This window comes from Euprymna scolopes, chromosome 39 (assembly GCF_053919585.1).
Source record: "Euprymna scolopes isolate OS-2025 chromosome 39, ASM5391958v1, whole genome shotgun sequence".
Lineage (NCBI taxonomy): Eukaryota > Metazoa > Mollusca > Cephalopoda > Sepiida > Sepiolidae > Euprymna > Euprymna scolopes.
The window spans coordinates 31,649,067-31,671,828 of NC_136520.1; the positions used below are offsets into that span (position 1 = coordinate 31,649,067).

General features: G+C 32.5%; 1 protein-coding gene across 2 annotated transcripts in view; it reads right to left on the reverse strand.

Moving 5' to 3' along the window:
- Window positions 1-16,759, reverse strand: part of LOC145263715 (glyceraldehyde-3-phosphate dehydrogenase-like) — a 33,374-nt gene extending 16,615 nt beyond the window's left edge. Inside the window, exons 1-5 of one of the 2 annotated variants that reach the window (XM_080120672.1) lie at window positions 16,634-16,759; window positions 9,669-9,700; window positions 6,161-6,257; window positions 5,900-6,006; window positions 101-191 (exon numbers count right to left, since the gene is read on the reverse strand). In XM_080120672.1, coding sequence (XP_079976798.1) covers window positions 101-191; window positions 5,900-6,006; window positions 6,161-6,257; window positions 9,669-9,694 — 321 coding nt within the window. In that variant the 5' untranslated portion in view covers window positions 9,695-9,700; window positions 16,634-16,759. Of the gene's footprint in view, window positions 1-100; window positions 192-5,899; window positions 6,007-6,160; window positions 6,258-9,668; window positions 9,701-10,650; window positions 10,672-16,633 lie in introns of those variants that run through there. The other variant, XM_080120673.1, reaches the window with a different exon arrangement.
- Between the last annotated feature and the right edge of the window lie 6,003 nt (window positions 16,760-22,762).

Here is a 22,762-nt window from a genome sequence, read left to right on the forward strand (position 1 = left end):
TATATATATATCAGATTTCCAGTTAAATGACAAGCATCTCTACATTTTATATTAACTTTATTTAGCAGTTTCATCAACACAGGAAAAAAAAAACACTTACAGATGCAGCGTCCCGGGTTGTAAAGACACCAGTACTTTCAACAACATATTCAGCACCACTTGATCCCCATTTGATGTGGGCCGGATCTTTCCTTCAAAGATGGGAATTTTTAAAAGATTTAGTCAAATTAAAAAATATCTGGTTAATTCCAAAACCAAGAATAATTTGAAACAAAATTTGGAATTCATTTTGTATTAAGAATTTATTTTCATTAAAACTTTTCTACCTCTCTTTATCCATCTCTTTCCTCCCTCTTCTCAACCCTCTCCTTTCCCCTTACTTAGCCCATTCCTTTCTAGCTGGACGTACACACAGACAACTATCCTTTATATATATTTCTGAAGGAATGAATTGGCATAAAGGAAATAATTCTTTCCCTATATTACATCCCCTCCTATGAATTCAAAAAAATTTGTTTAGATATTCATCTGTGGCAACACCGAGCAAGAAAATACCAACTTTATGGTTGTTTTGTAGTTCTTTTTTTACCTTTAGCTGGACGTACACACAGCTTTATTACAATAGAAAAATGTGAGCATGAAAAGTAATATGGTTAAGCTTAAACATGGAAAAGTAAAGGACTAGTTGTTAAAACTGGAAAAGAAAAGGATGAGATATTCTAGTAAAAAATATAATAAATTTATAACTTAAAATATTGCAGCATTAAGAATTGATTACATGAATTTAAAAAAATTCTTAATGCTGCAATATTTTAAGTTATAAATTTATATTTTTTTACTAGAATTTTCTTTTTCGATTTTAACCACCAGGCCTTTACTTTTCCATGTTTAAGCTTAGCCATATTGTCATGCTCGCATTTTTCTATTGTAATCCATGATTTTTCCAGGCTTCCAGTTAATTCACTTGTTTTTTTATTTAATTTCAGTCTTATATTTTTCCCTCATAGACATAACATACACATGTAATAACAATGTACAGCACTTGTCTGCTTTCAATAAAGTCTCCCCCCAATTATCTCCCTTTCATGCTTTCATTCTGTTTCATTTGTTACTTCTCTTTTCACAAGTGCGGCGAATTGGTAGCAACAGTAGTCACTCAAGCGACGTGGTTGCTATGGAAACCAATCATAAAAAACGCCATTCACCTCTTTACGTTTGTTTTTTTTTTACGATTTTGAACACCATTAAATTCATCATAACTTTTGTTTTACTGAACGAAAATTGAACATTTTTTTCACAATATAGCTGAGAAGGTGATCTATAAACTGTAGTAATTGTTTGAAATTTGGTAAAAAAATGAGTGAGCAGTGAAGCTTTAAAGCAGTTCTAAATGACTAAAACTGCCCCTTAAGTATATATTCAAACACTACAATGTTTGAATGATATAACAGTCTAGCAAATATATGCTCCCTCTGATTGCATATTTTTGCTAGGCTGTTTAAATCCACTCGTAAGGTGCATTTTTACATTATACAATTTATTTTAAAAAGATACATTGACACACTTATATACTTATACTATGTTGAGAATCAGAATTGGGAATAAAAACAGAATCAGAATTTTTTGATATATCAGAATCAGTACCGTAAAACTTTGTGCCCATTTTCCGATGCTCCAGAACGTTTAAGATTTAATTTTCTATGGCTCATCTAAATGAATTTAGAAATAGTTATTGATTTAAACTCTCAGTGAAACTAAAACTTATAGAACACTTCATAAAAATAGTTTTCACATTTTTATAAAGTACTAACCTTCAAATGACACATGTCAAAATTTGAACCTAATTAGATTAGTTCACTTTGCACATGGGTTCATATGGTAATCAGACCTTCACTCTCCCTCCAAAAACTATATTTAGATATTAAAAAAAAAGTGGAATCGATGATTATATCAGAATCAAAAACAATATTGGAATCGCCCCATCACTACTATATGTACTTAGAAATATGACGTAAATCATAAATCTATATATGACATCACATTAAAGCTATAATTATTTTGTTAAGATAATGTTTAAAGATCCGTTTTTAAGAAAATTTAAATAGGTCAGAGCATAGAACATCAGACTGAAAATCTTAAGGTTTCGGTTGCAAGCATCTCTTTAATTTGTTGAGAATTTATTACTTTAGTATGATTGCAATGTTTTCCATTTCTAAAAGACATTTTGATATCAAAAGAAGACAAATTCTACAATGTATTTCTTACATTTATAAAAATAGTGACTGACGGACAGACATGCACACATACAAAGAAAATGTCCCTTGTTTAGAGGTGGAAGAGTGCTTAGCATTGGAAGAGAGTCACCAGTACACGTGCTCGTATTTTATAGACTGAGGAGGAGATAACTCCTGCCTGTTTCTGGTTAGTCCAAGTAGCATAACTCTCTACACCTAGTATTATAAGTGGATTAGAATTATTATCATTATACTAAAGCCGTGTTAATGTTTCCATATATATTTTAATCACAAAACCATGCTTAAATATTCTTTAGTTCTGAGATTAAGTTAGGTTTGAAAAAATTCCATGTTAATTCTTCTAATTAGTCGTAATTTGTAATTAACATACCAAATGACCCATTTCTTATCAAGTTTTTATCACTTTCACCTTTTCTCAATGTATGTTATTTGATTCCTTCCGACCACTCTTATATTATATTGTGTCTCCCCTATTTTCCTAGTTTGATGAAGAGACAGCAAACAGATAAGAGGGCAGTCACAAAAGAAAATATCACTACAGGTAGTAATACTATGTAATCTGGGAAGAGCAGAAAGTGATTTATTTGGAATTTAAAATGTTACTGAACCTCCTGCCATCTAACCAAAGCTCAATATTTGACTCAACTGGTAACTTTTTTTTGTCTAATATCTTTATATAAAAAGGCAGAATTTGTGTGAATTGAATGTTTGCCAGCATTACAAGAGTATGCTGTATTTTCGTGGACATCAACAATATTACATACCTAATGTGCTTCAACAAGTCATATCTTTTTTATTTGTTGGTCAATTTTTAAAAGAATTACATTGATAGAAAGAGAATAGAATAAGCATTCCAATTCTTTTATGTGTTCAATGTTTTTATGCTCCAAGTTAAAAATGAAAAAATGGTAAAAAATGACAACAAAAAGGGAAAGTTTTTTCAATGTTTACATTTTATACGTTACGTTTGGATATATATGTGCAGGGTTAAATTTGATTGATATGACTGAAATTTTACAGGCTATATAAACATAGAAGTCCGTCTCTACTGGTGTTTGATTTTTTTTTTTACAACCACAGGAAGCAAAGTTACGACCAAGCAAAGTTGACAAAGAATATTTCAAAATTGATAAGATAAATCTGTATATATCATCCATTTTCATATAGATAACAGTTTCAGAATTATTTTCATGCAAAATATGTAAATATTTGATAATTATTAATTGCGCAGAATTTTCTTTAAAATGTTATCTTTTATAGAAACCAAATCCGCTTACAGAAAAATGGTTGCTAAGCGCGTCATGCGCTGAGCTTACTAAAGTATTCCCTTAAAAATAGAAGACTGTCTTACTGGACTAGTCATTTTTTATTCTGAGTTCGTCAATTTAAAAAAATTATTTTCAAATTAAAAAAAAAAAAAAAAACAACAACAAAAAATTTCAATTGACATTCGTACACCGTCACCTAGTATTGCTAAAAAACAATGTTTTAAAATATTGTTCTTTTTTAATTTTTTTTTAATTAAAATTTGAATTTCTTTTTTTTTTTTTTTACTCATGTTCACCCCTTACAAAGCATATCGCCACTTGGACGTAAGGGGCTACTATTTGGGACCATGTCTAGGAAAGATTAACAAGATATTTGTTTATGTTACATTTAAACTTCTGCATATCAGTACAGCCAGGGAAGTAGGCAACGGGAAGGAATTCCAAAGTCTAGCTGTTCAAGGGAAGAGACTATTAGAATAGAAAGCATTCTGGCATTTAGGGATCTCAACAGTGAAGGGATGAGATCTTATTGCTCTAAGCAGGTTTGTCAGGGGTATGTACGTCGAGGGGGTACAAGTGCAACGAGTTCATCAGAACACATTCCATTAAAATATTTGTAAAACAGGAACAGAAATGCAACATTGCGATGATGGGACAGGAGCTGGAGCTTAGTTGACAAAGTGGGACCGATTAGATTGACAACTTTTTTTGGACTATCTAAGAGGGAGAGACTAGTGGTAGATGCACCAGCCCAAATGTGGCAACAATACTCCATGCATGGGCGAATGGTGGCCTTGTAGAGGTACAGGATACTCTCAAGTGTGAGTAGTCTTCTAACTCGTTAGAGGGAGCCCACCTTCTTTGCAGCAGCCTTTGCAATGTCCTCTATGTATTTGTTCCAGTTCATATTGCCCGCAAATGTTAGGCCAAGGAGTTTGAAGCTAGAATTCTCAGGTAAAGTGTTATTTGTCATATTTGGATATTGGCAGTTGGAAAGGTGTCTTGTAATTGTTAAAGGAGAGCAGCTTAGTTTTACTAGCATTAAATGTTACCATCCATTTGCGGCCCGATTCGACTATAGTCTGGAGGTTATTTTCTAACGATTCTGACATTGTTTTAGATTTATGTACATCTGTTCTTCCCTCATGCATATTATAATGCATTGTATTTAACAAATATTTAATATTAGGTATCTGAATTTCTGCGACCTTCTTCAGGTGTATCTTGTCAAACTCAGGAATTTGGATGGAATTTCGAACAGAACTCTGTAGGGGATGGCATGCTCTTGTTCTGTCAGCCATGACTGGATAGAAGTCCTAAGTAATTCGCAGTTGTATTTTTTGGTTGCCCACACCAAATTGAACCGTCAACCTTCCGGGGAATATCACTTTACAATTGATTTTTCCAAGTACTCTAACCACGTCACCATGAATCTTTGCTTTTGAAATGCCGCCCAAATTCTCAAGTTTGACAGAAATATTTCTGAGTTCAACAAGATACACCCGAAGAAGGTCAAAGATTACATCAACCGAAATGTTCTGAAAATGACACTCAAGATGAGAACAGTAGTCTGATGAATCCAAATAATACGAAAATATCTAATGTTTCTAAAGTTTTTGTATCAGGAAAGTTTGTTAAACTTTCTATTTCAACATCCAATTCCACCCTTGCCCCACTATCATCCAGTGTGCTTTGAAGATTATAAAAGATTTTTTTCAATAAATAAAATATGCATCGAGTGAGCTTGAAAGCCAAATCACAACGCAATATTAGGAAAATAAACAAATATTTTACTTGTTTGAAATTTAAAACATAAATATATTTCGGAGCCAAACTCCATCCTTAGTATGTTGTTTTCTTTCTTTTTTTTTCTCTTTTCTTGCCATGTTGTAAAGTTGAAAGAAAAGTCTATTTCTAATTTTACGTTGTGATTTGGCTTTCAAGCACACTTGATGCATATTTTATTTATCCAAATTAAATCAACGTTTCTATAACGGACCTTATACTCTTGACGTTAATCTCGTGTTGCCAACGCACAGTTCCAACATTTCAAAATACAACCACTGAGATACAACGCGCAGCTCTTTACAAACTTTTTCTTTCTCCAACTTTACAACATGGCAAGAAAGAAAAAAAAAGAAACGTACTGAGGATGGAGTTTGGCTCCGGTATATTTTAATTATAAATTTCAAATAAGTTTATTTTCCTAATATTGTGTTGTGATTTGGCTTTCAAGTGCATTTGATGCATATTTTATTTATTCAAATTAAATCAACATTTCTATATAGAACTCACACCCTTGATTTTTTATTTAACATTAAACTATCTAAAAAATATATATATATATAAAACTGAATGAAAACGATTTCTACTTACTCTTGGAAAACAGCGATAGATTTGCCATTGACAATAAGTTTTTTATCATCTTTGCTCACGTTACCCTTGAATTTACCATGGGTGCTGTCATATTTCAGCATGTAAATCTGAAATATTAATGTCTCACCTTTAATGTTATCAAGGAGAGGAAAAGAAAACAGAAATAACTGAAATCATATAAGCAAAGAAAATGTCAACATTTTAACACCCGGGCAACGTCGGGTAAACTAGCTAGCATAAGATGAAAAGTTTTGGACTCACCATGTAATCAAGATCAATGAAAGGATCATTGATGGCCACAATTTCAACACCCTTTTCTATGGCAGCCCTGAACACAATACGGCCAATACGACCAAATCTGAAAGATGATACAGCATCATTTTAAAATCCAAAATAAAATGTTCTTACAAGATAAATCTATATATCTATAAAAGTGAGAATGTGTGTGCGTATATGAGGAGACTTCTCAACCTATATAACGAATTTTCGATCTACAGACTTGAAATTTGGCATATAGAATATCCAGAAATGTAGAAAATTTTAATTTATCTGGAAAAAAGGGCTTCTGAGGGGTCAAAATTTAAAAAACTAGTACGTGGGCGGGGGGGGGGGGATTATGGGACAAATTTTTATCTGTTAACTATTTCACAACTGTGCATGTCTGAATCGCTTATGTGACAGATTGTTTATGTTAAGAATAAGTAGATTTTTTAAACACTAAAGTACAAAATAGACTTCGTGGCTTGGTGGGGGATGCTCTTTTCTCTACCCTGCAACCTCTCTCCCACAGAAGAGACGTTGCGAGCCTATCCTTGTTTTATCGTTATTTCCATGGCAGGTGCTCGTCTGAACTCCAATCTCTGGTCCCCCCTCGCCAATCTTTCACGAAAAACACCCGTCTAGCTGAATCTACTGTGAAAAATTTCCCCCACTCTTTATCTGTGCCTAAATCAAAACGTGGATTCCATGAACAAAGCTTCTTTCTTAGAACTGTACGCCTGTGGAACTGTTCCGTCTGCCTGCTTCTCACCTGACTACAACTTGGATGTGTTCAAGTCCAACGTTAACAAATTCCTAATGAACCACCCCCTTAAGTAAACACTTCATCAAATCTCCACACTAAAGTAATGTACTTGCAATAACCCTTATCCCTGAGTGGCTTCCGGGCCTTGATAAGTGGTGACCACTGTGTAAAAAAAACAAAAACAAAAAAAAACACTATTAAAGTTCATGTCAAGCTGGCATCATTTATGGTTATCGTACTTGATTCACCGTCTTTAGGTTTTGGTTTCGATCTCAGCTTAAGTATTTTTTTTTTCCTTGCTTATAAAAAGTCTCAGTTTCTGTATTAATTAAAATAGAATATTCATGCATATTTTACGACCAGCCAACGCCAGACGGCCTCCATCCATCGATAGCCCTTGAGCTCCTGGAGGGACATAGGCCATCTACAACTTTTTGTAGATGTTTTTGTAGCGAGGAGTTCTTTTTACAGGGTGAGGGTGCTGGCCCCACGACCAACCTTCCCAGAAGGTGCATACAGTGCCTAGCCTTCCCAAATGGTCACCCATCTGGTACTGGCCAGGCTCAACATTGCTTAACTTTGGTGATCTGGCGAGAACTGGTGTGTTAACGTGATTGTGCCGTACGCCAGACAGCCTGCTAGTGATTAAATAAAATTTTACCTTTTACTAGAACGAGAAAAAAAAAAAAAAATCGAAATATCCTACAAACTTTTTTATTAATTTAAAAAAAAAAATTTATTGCACCCCAAACAAGGCATATTGCTACTTAGAACTTATAAGGGGCTACTATTTGGGATTGTGTTGTCAGGGAAGAAGGAAACATCATGGGAATCTAGCAGTCTGAGGGAACAAACTATTAGAGTAGAAGGTTTTCTGGCATCTAAGGACCTCAACAGTGAAGGGGTGGGATTTTCCTGCTTGTCAGAAATATGTATGCCGAGGATGCACAAGTGATACAAGTTCACGGCACGCTCCATTGAAATACTTATAAAACAGGCAGAGATGCAACATTGCAATGATGAGACAGGGGTTGGAGCTTGGTTGATAATGCAGGACTTATTAGATTTCAGGCTCTTTTGAACCCTGTCTAAGAGTTAGAGACTGATGGTAGATGCACCAGCCCAGATTGTAAACTTTATTCTTAGAATGTATGCTTATTTATAATGCTAATGTTAAGTAACCTGGGTCCATAAAAACTGAGCTCATAGAGTTCATAACTTGCTTAAAAAATGTATATATTTATTGAAATATCTTATAAACTTTTCTAAATAATCTGGGCCCATAACCTGTTAAGACACGGGATCCAATAAAGTTCATAAAAAGATTTTATTAAAATATCCTATAAACTTCATTCTTGGAGTATGTGCTTACTTACAATACTAGTGTTAAGTAACCTCTGTCTATAACCTGTTAAGTGACTGAGCCCAACTGTTTAAATTATTGATAGATCACCGATCCATTCATTGTACAATGTGAAAGGAAATGAAATGCAAGTTTTAAATTAACTAGCATTTCAGCCCGGCATTGCCCAGGTGTTTGGATGTGTATGTTGAGCAAAAAAAAAAAAAAAAAGTGGTAGTAGAAAGGCAGGCTCGAACCCGTACCGCAAAGGAGGAAAAGAACGGGGTAAAACCTAACGTTTATGCTGTTACAATCACCGCCAAACCGGAAGCAACATATTTTAAAATTAAGGCTAGACAATCTAAAGGAGAGGATAACTTTAAAAAATATCGGCGAAAAAAGTGACCCCCTCCCCCTGTAGAAAAGTGCCTAGTTGAAGGGGAAGATATTAATGTTTTTAGCCAATGTTTCAATATTTGTCGTATGAAAGATCGAACTTTAAAACCATAATGATCTTGGTAAAATCCGTCGCCTCTATTGAAAGTTTAAGGCAGACATGCAAACAGACATACATACATACATTTATATATTGGTAACTAAAAATTTTCGACCCAAACTGATGAAAAAGCTTGCCCTATCTCTGAATACCCTTTATGTAAAATTTCAAATATTTAGACCAGAAATTGTCTGAGTAATTTGGAAGAGACCGCAGGCAGAGGTAAATTTTTTTAAAAACTTTGACTCCTATTATGACCCCTTAAAATTTATTGTTTTGGGCTCAAATCGAGTTATTAAGTTAGATCCAAATTTCAAGTGCGTAGACCCAAAATTGTCAGAGGAGTTTGGTAGAGTTCTCAAAGGTCAAATCGTTGAACTTTGACCCCTTAATTGGCAAATTTCTGGCCAAAAACCGATCACATCGATTTTCCCAAATCTTAGTAACCTGTATATCAAATTTCGAGTCTGTAGCCTAAAAATTGACAGAGTTATTGTGTAGGGAAATGTACACAAACACACAGACACTTTCACTTTTATATATATATATATATAGATAGATTAAAGAACAAGTGAAGCATGCATGCCCCCCCCCCCGTGAGTGCACAATGAACGAAGCATAAAAAATGACTAAGTTCAGCATTGTCCCCCCCCCCCATTATGTTCCAAAAGTCCCCGGAATGACATGGGCTGAACTGAAAACGACCAGCCAGAACTGGGTCCATTAGAGGAGTGTCGTTGCAGCCCTATGTTCCCCAAGGAATCAAGAGGCCTAATTAAATAGCATTTCAGAAATATAGCAACATTAAATAACAGTTAACTAAAAATAAAATAAAAATGGGAGGCAACCAATAATTAGAAATTGAAAACATGAATGTAGCTAAAAAAAACAAAAAAAAAAAACATACCCATTGATTCCTACTTTTGGTGACATTGTTCTCTGAAAGAAAAAAATGGTAAAGTGTTTAAAATATACCGAAACAAGCAGAAAAAAGTTTTAATTTGAATGACATGTTTATATCAGAAAAGTTGATATAAAAAGATGGCTACAATCTAAAATCATTTAATTTTGCTTAATTGAAAAAATAAATCTAAGATTCTTAGAGGAAAGTCAGTGATATATTGGTTACATCGCTAATTTTTTTTTTCTTAATATATTACAAGCTGAACTAGCTTGTAATCCACACTACACAACCAAATACATTTAGTCTTTTGTCTAAATTCTGCCCTCGTGGGAGGCAAATAAATAGGGCCATGTTTAGAAGTTTGTGTTTAAAATTAAAGGCACATTTGGCATTTTGGCTAGGAGCAAAGTATAGTATTTGTTGATGGCTTTGTGCCTAATTTGTTCTAAATGTAATTTAAAAAATATCTTTTGCAAATGAATAATACAACATAAATTCTAAATGAAAAAACATTTCTCAGTTTCCCTCCAAAATCAAAAGTTGCATTCGATAAAACCTGTTTTAAAGTTAACACATTTTAAAAACTGTTTAAACGAATTCTTTTAAAAAGACAAAAAATACTATCTCAAACTTTAATTTTTTTTAAATCAAAGATTATTTAATCTCTTGGCAATTCCAATGACAAGATAAGCTTAAAACAGATTTAAAAAATGACAAAAATACTATCTCATCAACTTCTAATAATTTTTATTTAGTAAAATAAAAAATTCTAATAACTTGCTGCACTGGTGCCCATTCGATGTTAGTATGACCAAACAAGCGAACAATCGGTTAAATTACACTTCACAGGAAAGGTCCCCAAGCTCTAACAGCTTCTTTGAAATGCTAGCCTTTGAAATTCTCTCCCTGTTCCGTTTCCCCAACTGTACCAACATGCTGAAATTTAATGTAATGTGAACAAGCATCTCATTGTAAAACTTCTTACTTATAATGTCCCTGCTTCACAGTAGTTCCTCACGTCTCAATGACGATGTGCCTTGTTTAAGATAAATCACGTAAAAGAAAAAAATGTTTACAAATGTCACGTTCATAAACTTTGGAATCTATCCAAGGTGACTTCAAGTGATAAAGTTTGCAGATAATAAAATTGTGCTAAATATTTCAGTAAAACAAAAGAAAAATAACAAACAAAAAGAAAACCTTATCAAAACTTTCAGATTATTCAAGTCCATTGCTAACATTAGAGATAATGAACTCTAATGTCATTTAAAATTACAATGTTTTAATCAAGCATGTTTTACTATACCATTTTTTTTCGGTTTGCTCTCTATAGTTTTAATGCCAGTTTTAATCTTACAAGTACGCACATTTCATTCTACAAATTCTCTACAATTCCGAACTTTTGGAACACAGTGAGGAATAGAATTTAAAATTTGTATTAAACATTAATGAGAATTCATCTTAAATCTGTTAGCCTAATAACAGAAAATTTACCCATTAGGCCCTACTGTCCTATAAGTAGGATACTAAATTATTTCTTAAAATCTATGAGATAATACATACTAGTACGGCTTTTTTTTTTTTTTTTTTTTTTTTACATAGGAATCACTACTTATCAAGGCTCAAAGACCACTCGAGGATAAGGGTTAAGAGTGTACAGTAGTCAATTGGACAATATAGTAATCGTTAGTAATGGAAATTTTGTAAATTTGTTAACTTAAGTGGAACGGCTCATCAAGAACTTGTTTACGTTGGACTTGAAGACAATCAGATTGTAGTCAGCTGGAAAGCAGGAAAACGGAAGACGGTTCCACAGGCGTGCACGTCTAAGAAAGAAGCTTTGTTCATAAAATTCATTTATTTTCATCAATTTCTCTCCCAGTATTGTTGGACCCCCCCCCCCAAAAAAAAAAAGATTGTTCGATGATGCATGAACTTATACTAGCAAACTGCATATATGTAATGCCGATCTCAAAATTATTACTTATGAATTAGCTCATAAAACCGAAGGCAACTTATGTTCAATTATTTGCACAATACATGTCGAAATATTGATGTCTATATGCATATTCTAATCTAAAAAATTTTTCCATTTCTAATCTGAAGGTTTTCAAAGTCGGTTTACTTTTACTTTTGCTGACTTTTTCTCCTATCCTGACGAGAATCACTTAATTTTGAAATACCATAGCCTAAAGAGGTTTCTCCCTTATTCCTTTCTGTAACCCTTATTGACTTGATAATGTCATAAAGTCAATGTATAACTTTATGTGTTATCTTATTTTCGCTCTCTATCACACACACACACACACACACACACATATATAATTAACAAATTTTTTGCTTAATTACAGCTTTTATTTTTACAATTTTTCTATGTCATTAGAAAAATTAAAACTAAAAAGGTATAATTAAGCAGACGAATTCTGTTATTTTTAACAAGGTTTGCCTAACTAAAAAATCCTGTCTAAATACACACATATATATATATATATATATAATTTTATGTAAATATAGTCATGTTACGATGTGCAGACCGTTTCGATTATTATTGGTATCATCAGGCAAGAAAATTTGAAAATTAAAAGTTGAACTTTTTATAATTTTAGAGAAAATATTTCTCCATGTCTAACGTATAACATGGTTTAAAGGTCTTATGCAGTATTAAGAAAAAAAATAAAAAACAAACAAACAAACAAACAAAAAACAAATGAAAGTCCAACAGTTGTCATCATGTAAAAACAGACTTTAAACTGAATGAGATATGAAAGAAAACTCCAGAGACTTAAAAATTTTACCTTTTTGACTACATTTTCAAGGGGATTTTTAGGGTGGGGTCTTTTATAACATTTTCTTTTTCTACTAGACATTAAAAAATAAAACTGGAGTAGTTTGGACTCAAACCAGTTGAAATACAAATCAGGATCTTCACCCCTACCTATTACTTAGGGAAGAGGTGACATCCACAAATAATATATTTATCAGTTAAGTGATTTCACCTTCAGAGGACAAAAACTTATCTTAAACTGATAATTTAGACAGTAAATTCATTTACAAATTTGTATTTTTTTTTGAAGGGGGTCATTTTGTACTATTTAAAAGAACTACACTGTTAAAGTATTAAAATCATTACCGTTTATCATAATAGACCTAGCAATACACAAATATGTAAGCTTAAATCAAGAAAATTATTTAAGCGTTTTTAGCCGTTAAAATTGGGCAAAAGTTATAGGCCATTGACTTAGAATAAGTGATTTATTTATTTGATGGTTTTAATACAGTTAATTTGTGTATATTTTTGCATTAAATACTAATTCCTAACTGAGCATCAAATAGATACCAGATAGTTCGCTGCACCTTATAAAAAGATCCATACAAAATTTCAGTCTGATCAGCTCAATATTGAGAAAAAGTGGAACTTAAGTACTAATCTATTAATCCCTAATTTTGCATTAATGGATACCATAATACTTAGTTTGCTGCACCTTATATAAAGGTCCATAGAAAATTTCAGCCTGATCAGCCCAATATTTTTCAAGAAAAGGTGGAACATACAGACAGATTAAAAGAAATATAATATAGATAATATGAACGCGTTCAGCGTGTATTCATTGTGCCGGTTCAAAGTCATTGTTCGATTTTGACACCGGTCACAGTGTCAATTTTATCTCAGTTAGCAGAAGAATTCTGCCAAATAATTTTTTATTGTAACAAAGGAGTCACTTCTTATCAAGGCCTGGAGGGCACTTGAGGATAAGGGTTAACGGGTGTACGGAAATCATTGGGAGAATAGCATTGTAATTAGTAGTGAAAGTTTGGTATAATTTGATTATTTAAGGAGACTGTTGTTGAACTTGAAGATGACCATATTGTAATCAGCTGGAAAGCAGCCCAGCAGAACAGAGTTCAACAGGCAGGCAGTTCTAGGAAAGAAGCTTTTTTCATGGAATCGCCAGGTTTAGGTTTAGGCATAGACTGAATAACAGACTTGCAAATGAGAATTCTTAACCTGACAAAATCAAAATATAACTCCAGTCAAACAAAAACAGACCATATGTTTCAGAGAATTGTTGAAAACCAATTGACGGTCAAACCCCAGAAAGCCAAAACTGACTGTATGACCGCCCCCCCACCCCCCACCTTCCCTGGGTATCTGTCTCGTACATGTTTACAATAGCACATTCCTAAAACTCAACTCTAACATTTGAAAATATGGGAAAATTAAAATGATAAACAGGAAAGACATTAAAATACAATAAGTAAAATTACAAACGTATCTAATCCTAAACCCTAACCTGCACAATTAAATTTTTTTTTTCTTCCAATTTATAAAAAAAAATAGCCTTCATAGATTCCTATTAGATAAAAACAGAGTGTGTTCATTAAAAATTGAGGAACGCTTGGTGGACCTTTTCTGGTTATATCCGTCAGAGCCAACTTTGTGAAAACCACAGGTTGTTAAATGTAGAAGCACGGACGCACGCACACACACACACGCACGCGAGCGCGCGCACGCGCGCACACACACACACACACACACACACACACACACACAAAAAAAAAAAACTATCAAATACAATTCCAACCAAGAACTACTTGGAACTTTCTTTTTGTGCACTATCCAGACACAAACATTAACATCTAAAGTCAGACCTGTGAAATCTTTCAATGAAATAATTTATTTTGCTTCATACAAAAGAAACCAGGCGTCGACGTGTTATCTTTTAGCTTGAAATGACCTTTGCTCCACAGTGATACAGACTTTGGTATCTTATACAATGTGAGGAGAATAGTAGTTTGTCAGACCAGGACCTTTCAACATTCAGAGCCTTTGCCAGAGTAACCACCAAGTACCGAATTGGACCCAAAATGGCTGAATTTTGTGACGTCATCCAGGAAAAATCGTTAGAGGATTAAGAGGTTATTGGATCCTTCAAATTTTGGGGAAGGCAACGTCCGTGTACTTGTCCTACTAAATCTTTTTACTCTAATAGTTTCTTCTCTTGAATAGAGAGAAACTTTGGAATTCCCTTCCTGCTACCTGCTTTCCCGACTGTACTGATATGCAGAAGTACCAACATCTTAATCTTTCCTAGTTATGATCTCAGATAGTAGCCCCTTACGTCCAAGTGGCCATATGCCTTGGTAAAGAAAAAAAAAAGAAAGAATTCTTGTCATTGGTTGATAAAGCGACAGAAGCATTTAGTTATGGCTGCTGCTGCTTCAAACAAACAGAAGGCAACAGTTTTTGGCAATTACCATTCATCCTTTATGACGTCATATTGCTTTGGCAACTACCATTCAATCTTTATGATGTAATCTATTTTTTAACGCTTCACTCTATAATAAAGACTAATGGACAGGACTCTTTAGTTAAGCAAACTTTGCTAAAAATAATTCGTCTGCCTTAATTATACTTTATTTAAAAAGTTTTTTCTAATGATCATTAGACAAATTGAAAAGATAAAAAGGTATAATTAAGCAAGATTTGTTAATTTCAACAACGTTTGATTATATATAGGAGAAAAAAAAAACAATATAAAAATATACACTATTGCATATAAATTTAATCGCTGATTCAATAGGGAGATTACAGCAAGTAGGGTGTAGGATAAATATGCTCTTTATACTTGGGTTTTACATTATCCATCATTATCCCCCCCCCCCCAAATATATATAATTTAAAATAAAGCGTTAAGTTTCATAGGAGCTTTATTACATTATTAAGTCAATAAGGGTTACAGAAAGAGGATTAAGGGAGAAAGCTCTTTAGGCCATGGCATTTCGAAGTTAAGTGCTTCTCGTTAGGAGAGGAGAAAAAGCCGTAAAAAGTGAAGGTAAAAAGGCAACACCGACTTTGAAAACATTCAGATTACAGATTAGAAATGTAGAAATTTTTTAGATTAGAATTGGAGAAAAAAATTTTTAGGGGGGGGGGAGATAAGGGTGATATATATTATATATATATATATAGCTATTCCATCACACAAATCGAGTTATGGACAATCCTATTTCAAATATCTAAGGAAATTGAGAAAGAAAAAATTGCTGCTCTTAACGATTTTTCCCCCCAGCCATTTAAAAATACCTTCCATTTTTTCCCTCTCTTTAGGTTTTTGAAATTTCCCTAATTCAGGCGTTATTTTATGAATATTTGTATGAACACTGGCGAAACATAATTTTTTCTATCATCTTTGACAGAAGGCATACATACATATTTAGCGGAGGATATATATATATATATATATATATATATATATATATATATATATATATATATATTCCTTGATAATTGCACGAGTTCTGAGTTCTCATACATTCTTTATCTTAAGATTTTTTTTTGTATTTTAAAATTGACAAAATTACAGAAATTAAATTACAGCAATATGGAAAGATAGACAGTTTAAAAGATAGACAGCTATCAAGAATCGGGTTTACTCATCACCCCATCGTCTTTATGAATTAATTAAATACTATTTCCTGGAGTTAAATTGACTTTTAATGGTCCTGTTGCGCTCATTTTGCTCTCACCTTTTTCATCTAATATATATAAGTGCAGAATAGTTAACAATACCTCTAATGTTAAGAATGGGTTCCTACATCGTTATTTAGAACCCCATTCTTAGCATGAGACAGAGAAGAGTTTGTTAACTATGCTGTATTTTCAATTTATTTTACATATTGCCACTGGATTTATGGTTAATAGTTGATTAAGAAAAGGCCCCTTTATTTTTCTCTTTCGTTTTCTTTTTAAATGATCTTTAACATTGATATTGTTTAATATTAAAATTTAATCAGAAACTTTAACTATACAGTTAATTGTTAGGGACTGTTAAAAGTCAATTTCACCCTTTTCTAAACTTCACTAATAATGTTCAACTTTTTTATTTTTCAGATTACAAAAATCTGTTATAAAGAAAACTGTACGATTAATATTGGTTTCATTAGTAAAAAAAAAAGCTTTGACTTACCTTGTCGGTTTTGAAGCTGCAATCCGAAGTCGTTGTCCGGTTATCTCGGTTTCGCCTTGGGAATGAAAACGTATGACGTTCACATTCACCTTATAAACCAATCGCAACGCACATGCGCACACGAATCAACACCCGTTATCTCATATGACGTCATAAAGGATGAATTCTAGATTTGTGACGTCATCTAGTTGCAATTTTTCGACTTAGGCGATCTCCTGTATTCGTCGGCGAAAAATATCGTGGTGCTTCGGATTGATATTCAAAAAAGAATGTCGTTTTAAGCAAAAACAATATTACGCACTTAATTGTCATGTTGAAAATAGTACTATATCCAAAAATTACGAAAATTCATTGAGTAGATGCTATTATGTTCGGGTTTGTATTACAATACACAGAAGTACGAAAAGGTTATAAAAAAAACAAACAAATATATAACAAATAAATGTTACCAAAGGCAAAATAAGTTACTTTTTTTTTTTTTTTATCTAACTGGATAAGGCTTTAGTGTTTTTATTTAATGTAAAATGTTAATTCGGTTCGAACAACGAGTAATGAGCCGGAGAACAAGAAAAGATGGTCACGATGTCTTTGAAGACTCGATAAGCATTTCAGAATAAGAAATAAAACAAAATAGTGGCAGAAACCTACCCAATAAATGTTACCGTGACACCGTTCTTAACATGGGGAGGTTGGGGGTGTTTATTCCGAAAGCCGTTGTTAACATGGGCAGGATGGGGGTAATACCCCTAAAAAGCAACTCTTTGCAGGTAATTCTTCAATGGGACAACCAGGCGACATTGACCAATATCTTTTTAGATTGGAAAAAAAATAAAAATAAAAAAATACAAAAATTTAAAATTTGAATTTTTTTAAACTCCATAACAAATCTACATAGCATAAAAGTCGAAAATCTTTGTAAAAAGTAAACAAAGTAATGACTGACAAAAGTCTTTATTCCAAAGTTCACGATGTTGACCATCTTACAATTTATTCATTGAATTCAGTTGACATTTACAATTTTTGACAGTATCTGTTTCGTAGCACAAAATCAATCACTTAATTATTATATCAATTAGTGAATTATTTTGCCCTTAACTGACCAGAAGAAATAGAAACACTCAATCCATCAAAAGGTGATAAAGTGCGTTGTGACATGATTAAAAAATCCGAAAATTGTAAAAGAAGCTATAAATACCTTATAATATGCCATTTCGACATTTTGTCATTCATTCATTATATTGCTCTGTAATTACATTGAGCTTCTTGAATAAAGATTGGTATATATTATGAGGAAATATAGTATATTTCCACAGATATATATATATATATATATATATATATATATATATATATATATATATATATATATATATATATATATATATGAAATCTTTAAAGACTGAGGCAATTATTTTTTTCAATCTAGTGTGCCACTTTTAAAAGAACTGGATTTTTTCTACATTTAAAACTAATTTTGTGTCTAACTCTGCCCTCGTGGGTCAAATAAATAACCATTTTTAAAAAATATTATTATTAATAATTGATGGTTGGCAAAATCTCAAAAATAAACTCTCGATTTTTTAAGTCTGAAAAAAAAATTCTTTCTTGAATTCTTACGTCAACGTCAATTGACAAGGAATGGACTTTTTCGTTTAAAAGCTCTCTCTTTTTAACTTGGAAATTTTCTACTGAATTTGAATTTTTTTACTGTTTTAATTTTTAAAACAATAAAAACATGTTCGAGAGAGAGAGAAAGAGAAAGAGAGAGTTAGAAAGAGAGAGAAAAAGAGTTAGTGAGAAAGAGAGTTAGAGAGAGAGAGAGAGAGAGAGAGAGAGAGAGAGAGAGAGAGAGAGAGTGTGTGTGTGTGTGTGTGTGTGTGTGTGTGTGTGTGTGTGTGTGTGTGTGTCAGTTAGTTTCAGTTCTTTCTGAATTCAGTTATGCCTCGTATATTTTTTCCTTTAAATTACCCCCTCCCACCAAAAAATTCAGCAAATATTTTAAGAAAGATTTAATAATTAGGTACGGGCAAAAATGTATAAACATTTTGACCCCTCCCTTTACCTAAAAAATCACCAAAAATCAGGAAATTAACCAATTTTAATGAAATTTTCAGTATTTATCAAATGATTATCGCGGAATATAATGAAATAATTATTTTTTATTTAAATCCAAGTGGAAATATATTATTTTGTTTAAACAAAGAATACGTTTACTAAAATTATAGTTTTCAATAGTAAATAAAAAACGCAAGACTTTATTTTTGCTTTTTTTTTTTACATAAATAAAGCATCGTAATTTGTAACAATAAAAATAAAATAAAATAATTTTTATAGGAACATAAAAAAGCCCCTAAATCCGTATTAATTAATTCTATATCTCGAAGAAAAATGAATTTCTCCGATACTACCGATATTACCATTGAATTAAGCATTGCTTATTTAATATTTTCACACAAAAAAATTATAATTGCAAAAAATATTTTTACTTTTTTTTTTTTAAATTACGGGTTTCGCATAATTTTTATATGCAAGATTTTATTAATTTCCTTGCTCGCAAGAATGTGAAACTTTTGGCGTAACATATTTTTTTTTTTTTATATATATATATAATATTGAACAATAATTAAAAAAATAATTTAAAAATAGGAACATAAAAAATTATTAAATTAAAAAATGCAAAAATTAATACAAACGTTCAAAAAAGGAATGTACGGATGCGCGACTGGGAAAAAAGAACTTCCTCCCTTTTAATTACATGACGTTATTTTCACAGTCTTTTGACTGCCTGAAATTTTGGGCCTTCGTAATTTTCGTGTTTACAAAGTTTTAATTTTTTGCGTTTTGCGAACGCTTGAATCACTCGGTTTTGGGCTAATTAATTTATGTTTTGTACAAACAAGGTGTTTTTAAAAAAATTTTTTTTATTTAATTCAATATCTTAGGACTTTACTTTACTAATTATCTTTGAAAGAACCCAGAAAACTAATACTTATCTTTTAAAGGAGTTTTTACAATGAATTTATTTAACTTCAAAATTTAGCTGAATTGGGTAGCTCGCCGGGGAAACATTTTCATAACTTTTTTTTCACGTGTACAAATATTTTTTCCCTTTTGTTTCCCTTAAGTTTAGTCCTTAATCTTTCAAATACAATAAAAAAAGTAGTCGGAAACCTACAAAAAAATTATGATAAATCGGCTTTCAAAACTAGCCCCCCTTTCAAAACTTGGCCGTCCATTTTTGCCCGTACCTATTAATAATCTATTCTTAGTGAGGGGAGGGAGGGGGTTAACTGTCCTAAAACGTTAAAGTAGTCTGAAAACGGAGGGATCATTTTACATTAAATTTTACATTAAATTTATAAGCAAACCTGATCCCCTACTTTAAATTTTAAAATAATTTTTTCAGAGTATTCAATCACTTCATTCTGGATTGGCACAAAAATAAAAATTTCCTCAATTTATGATTTCTATTCTGAGTTCAGACAAAAAACTTTAAAAAAGTTATTTTTTGGAAGGAATAATACAGTCAAAATAAATTATGCACAAGAGTGTGAGAAGAGGGGGTCTATAGTCATCCTTGTCACTTTATCTAACATTTGTCTACGCTATTTCTAGTTAGATTCTTCAGTTACCATAATACCACATTCATTCTATAGGTCATCCCACTTAAAATTACCAAATCGATTTTTTTTTTAAATAAATAAATCGTCTTTTATTTAGTCATTTTCTTTTGCATGGAGTGGAGAAACAGAACACTTTGTAATTCTGCCTATCCTCAAAAGAGAAATCCTTTTAGACTGAGGATTGTTTTCTTTTTTTGCAATACAGAGTGAGGAGACAGAATCAATCCATATTAAAAACTGGTCTTTTGTGTCTAACATTGCCCTCGTGGGGAGGCAAGTATCTTACTTTCCAGTTCTATTCAGTTGCTTCCCCACGAGGACAAAGTTAGAAACAAAGTGGGTTTTTAATTTGTGGAAAACCCAACTCCCCCAAAAGTGGTATAAAATATTTGCATACTCCAGTTGGCACTCCTCCACAAATAGGGGCACTTTAGGCAACAGGAAATAAATTTCTTTCGAAAAGGAGGAGGTGATGTCTATGATGATAATTTCTTGAGAAATTATGGTGTTTGGTTTGGAGATCACCAGTTATGGCGAGGCGATCATTAGATTTTAGGGATATGTTCACAACAGTTTTTTTTTGTTTTTTTTTTTGGTTTTTGCTTTAGGGTGGTTTGTAAAGAGAGAAGTATTTTTGGAACGAGACGTATTCAGAGAAATATTTTCAGAGAAAAAGGTTTTCATATTTTATAATCAAATGTGAGAAAAACGAGAGATATTGTCATACGGCAAACAAAACGATATAATGAGTTAAGAAGGCATATATTCATACAAGAGATTATTTATTTGTTTAAAATGGAAATGAATCTTTTTAGAGTTCTTGTAAAAACAAGAAGGTTAATTAGCTGAGACATTAGAGGAAGTCTTGTGCAGCCACTCACTCACTCACACACATACACACGCTTGCGCGCAAATAAACGAACGTTTATTCATTTCAATTCCCCACACATTTTGCACAAAAATAAGTTCTTCCAGCAACGGCATAATTTCAAATACGCCCACACATTTTTTCTCACAACAACAAAAGTAAAATGAACATATTTCTGACGGACGTAGTTGACGACAGTATCATGTGACACAAGCGACTAATGAGAAAATTTAGAAGATTGTCTTTTTAACGCTTTTCCAAAAACCAAAATATCAGCAGTAGCAATCTTGTTTTGGAGCTGCTCCAAAATGTATAAAAACGCATCAAACATTCTTTCTTCCCTTCTTCTCGCTTCGACATCACACAAGAACATGCCTATTGTTTTCATAGCATCGTCGCTGTCAAAGCCGTCAAAACTATGATTACACATGCCACACGGGCACTAAAAAATCACACTTTTCACACGCACACACCCATTCCGCACATTTTCTAATTAATAACAATGAATTACTTTCCTCATAAATTACTTTCCTCATGGGACTTTTGAATAAGGCAAACTTTGCCAGTTAAAACACCAACCTTAAAATAAGGACACTATTTTCATACAAGACTTTTACCTTCTAATCTTATTAATTCCACGAAGGACTTTCATTTAACATTCTAATCTTAATGACATCGTAAGAACTTTCACCGATCGGACCTTTGCTTATTCATCTTGTTTTTGTTGAAAAATAAATGCGGTGCATTTTAAACAAGAAGAAGGTGTCATTTTGTTTTATTCCTTTTTTTTTTTTTTATTGTTTATTGTTTTGTTTGGGGCAAAAAGATTTAATTTCACTTAAACTTCTTTTCCCCTACAGTCTGGATTGATTAATTAAGAGCCGTGAATTTCAGGGATCAGAAAAATCGTATTAAAAAATTCTCCACTCAATTAAATAAATTATAATTTATTGAAAGTTGTTTATAAGAGTTAATGTTCATTTGCTTTGTATTATGATTGGATTTCAGTGAAAAAGATTGGAATATTTCAATGAATAAAGTTTATACAGATTCGCAGACGATAATGAGTTGTGTGTGTCTGTGTGTTTGTTAATGTTTGCATGCGTTAATGGAGAGAAATGTTGCAGAGATAATCGCTCAGAGCAGGGCACCAGCGACACCAATCTGCAGATTCGGGTCAACTGGGTTCCACTGGTTAATTGAAGAAAAATCTGGCTTTTTAAAGGATTTGGGGAGCTCTTAAAAAAAAAAAAGAAAAACATTTCAAATAAATTCAGAAAGTTTTCTGATTGGACCAAGATGTGACCTGATGGGGACTGGGCGATGCCGAGTGACCTTGCTAGTCGACACGAATTCAGAGGAATTCGCACGACTGAATTCTAATGATGATGATGGTTTGATGTTGTTTAAACAGAAATGTCTATGGGATTTTGTCAGAAAGAAAAAAAACAAATGATAATTTTTTTATCTCATTGCTGTTATATATCTGTTAACAACGAAAAGGTTGTTTTTAAAACCTCTGTTGAGCGATATGAAAGAAACCCAGATATCTTAAGCTGACAGCTTGGGGTGGGAATTGGGGGCGATGGGTCGCCACCAGGCATTGTTCGACCTGGGGTGACTAATAACTCTTAATTT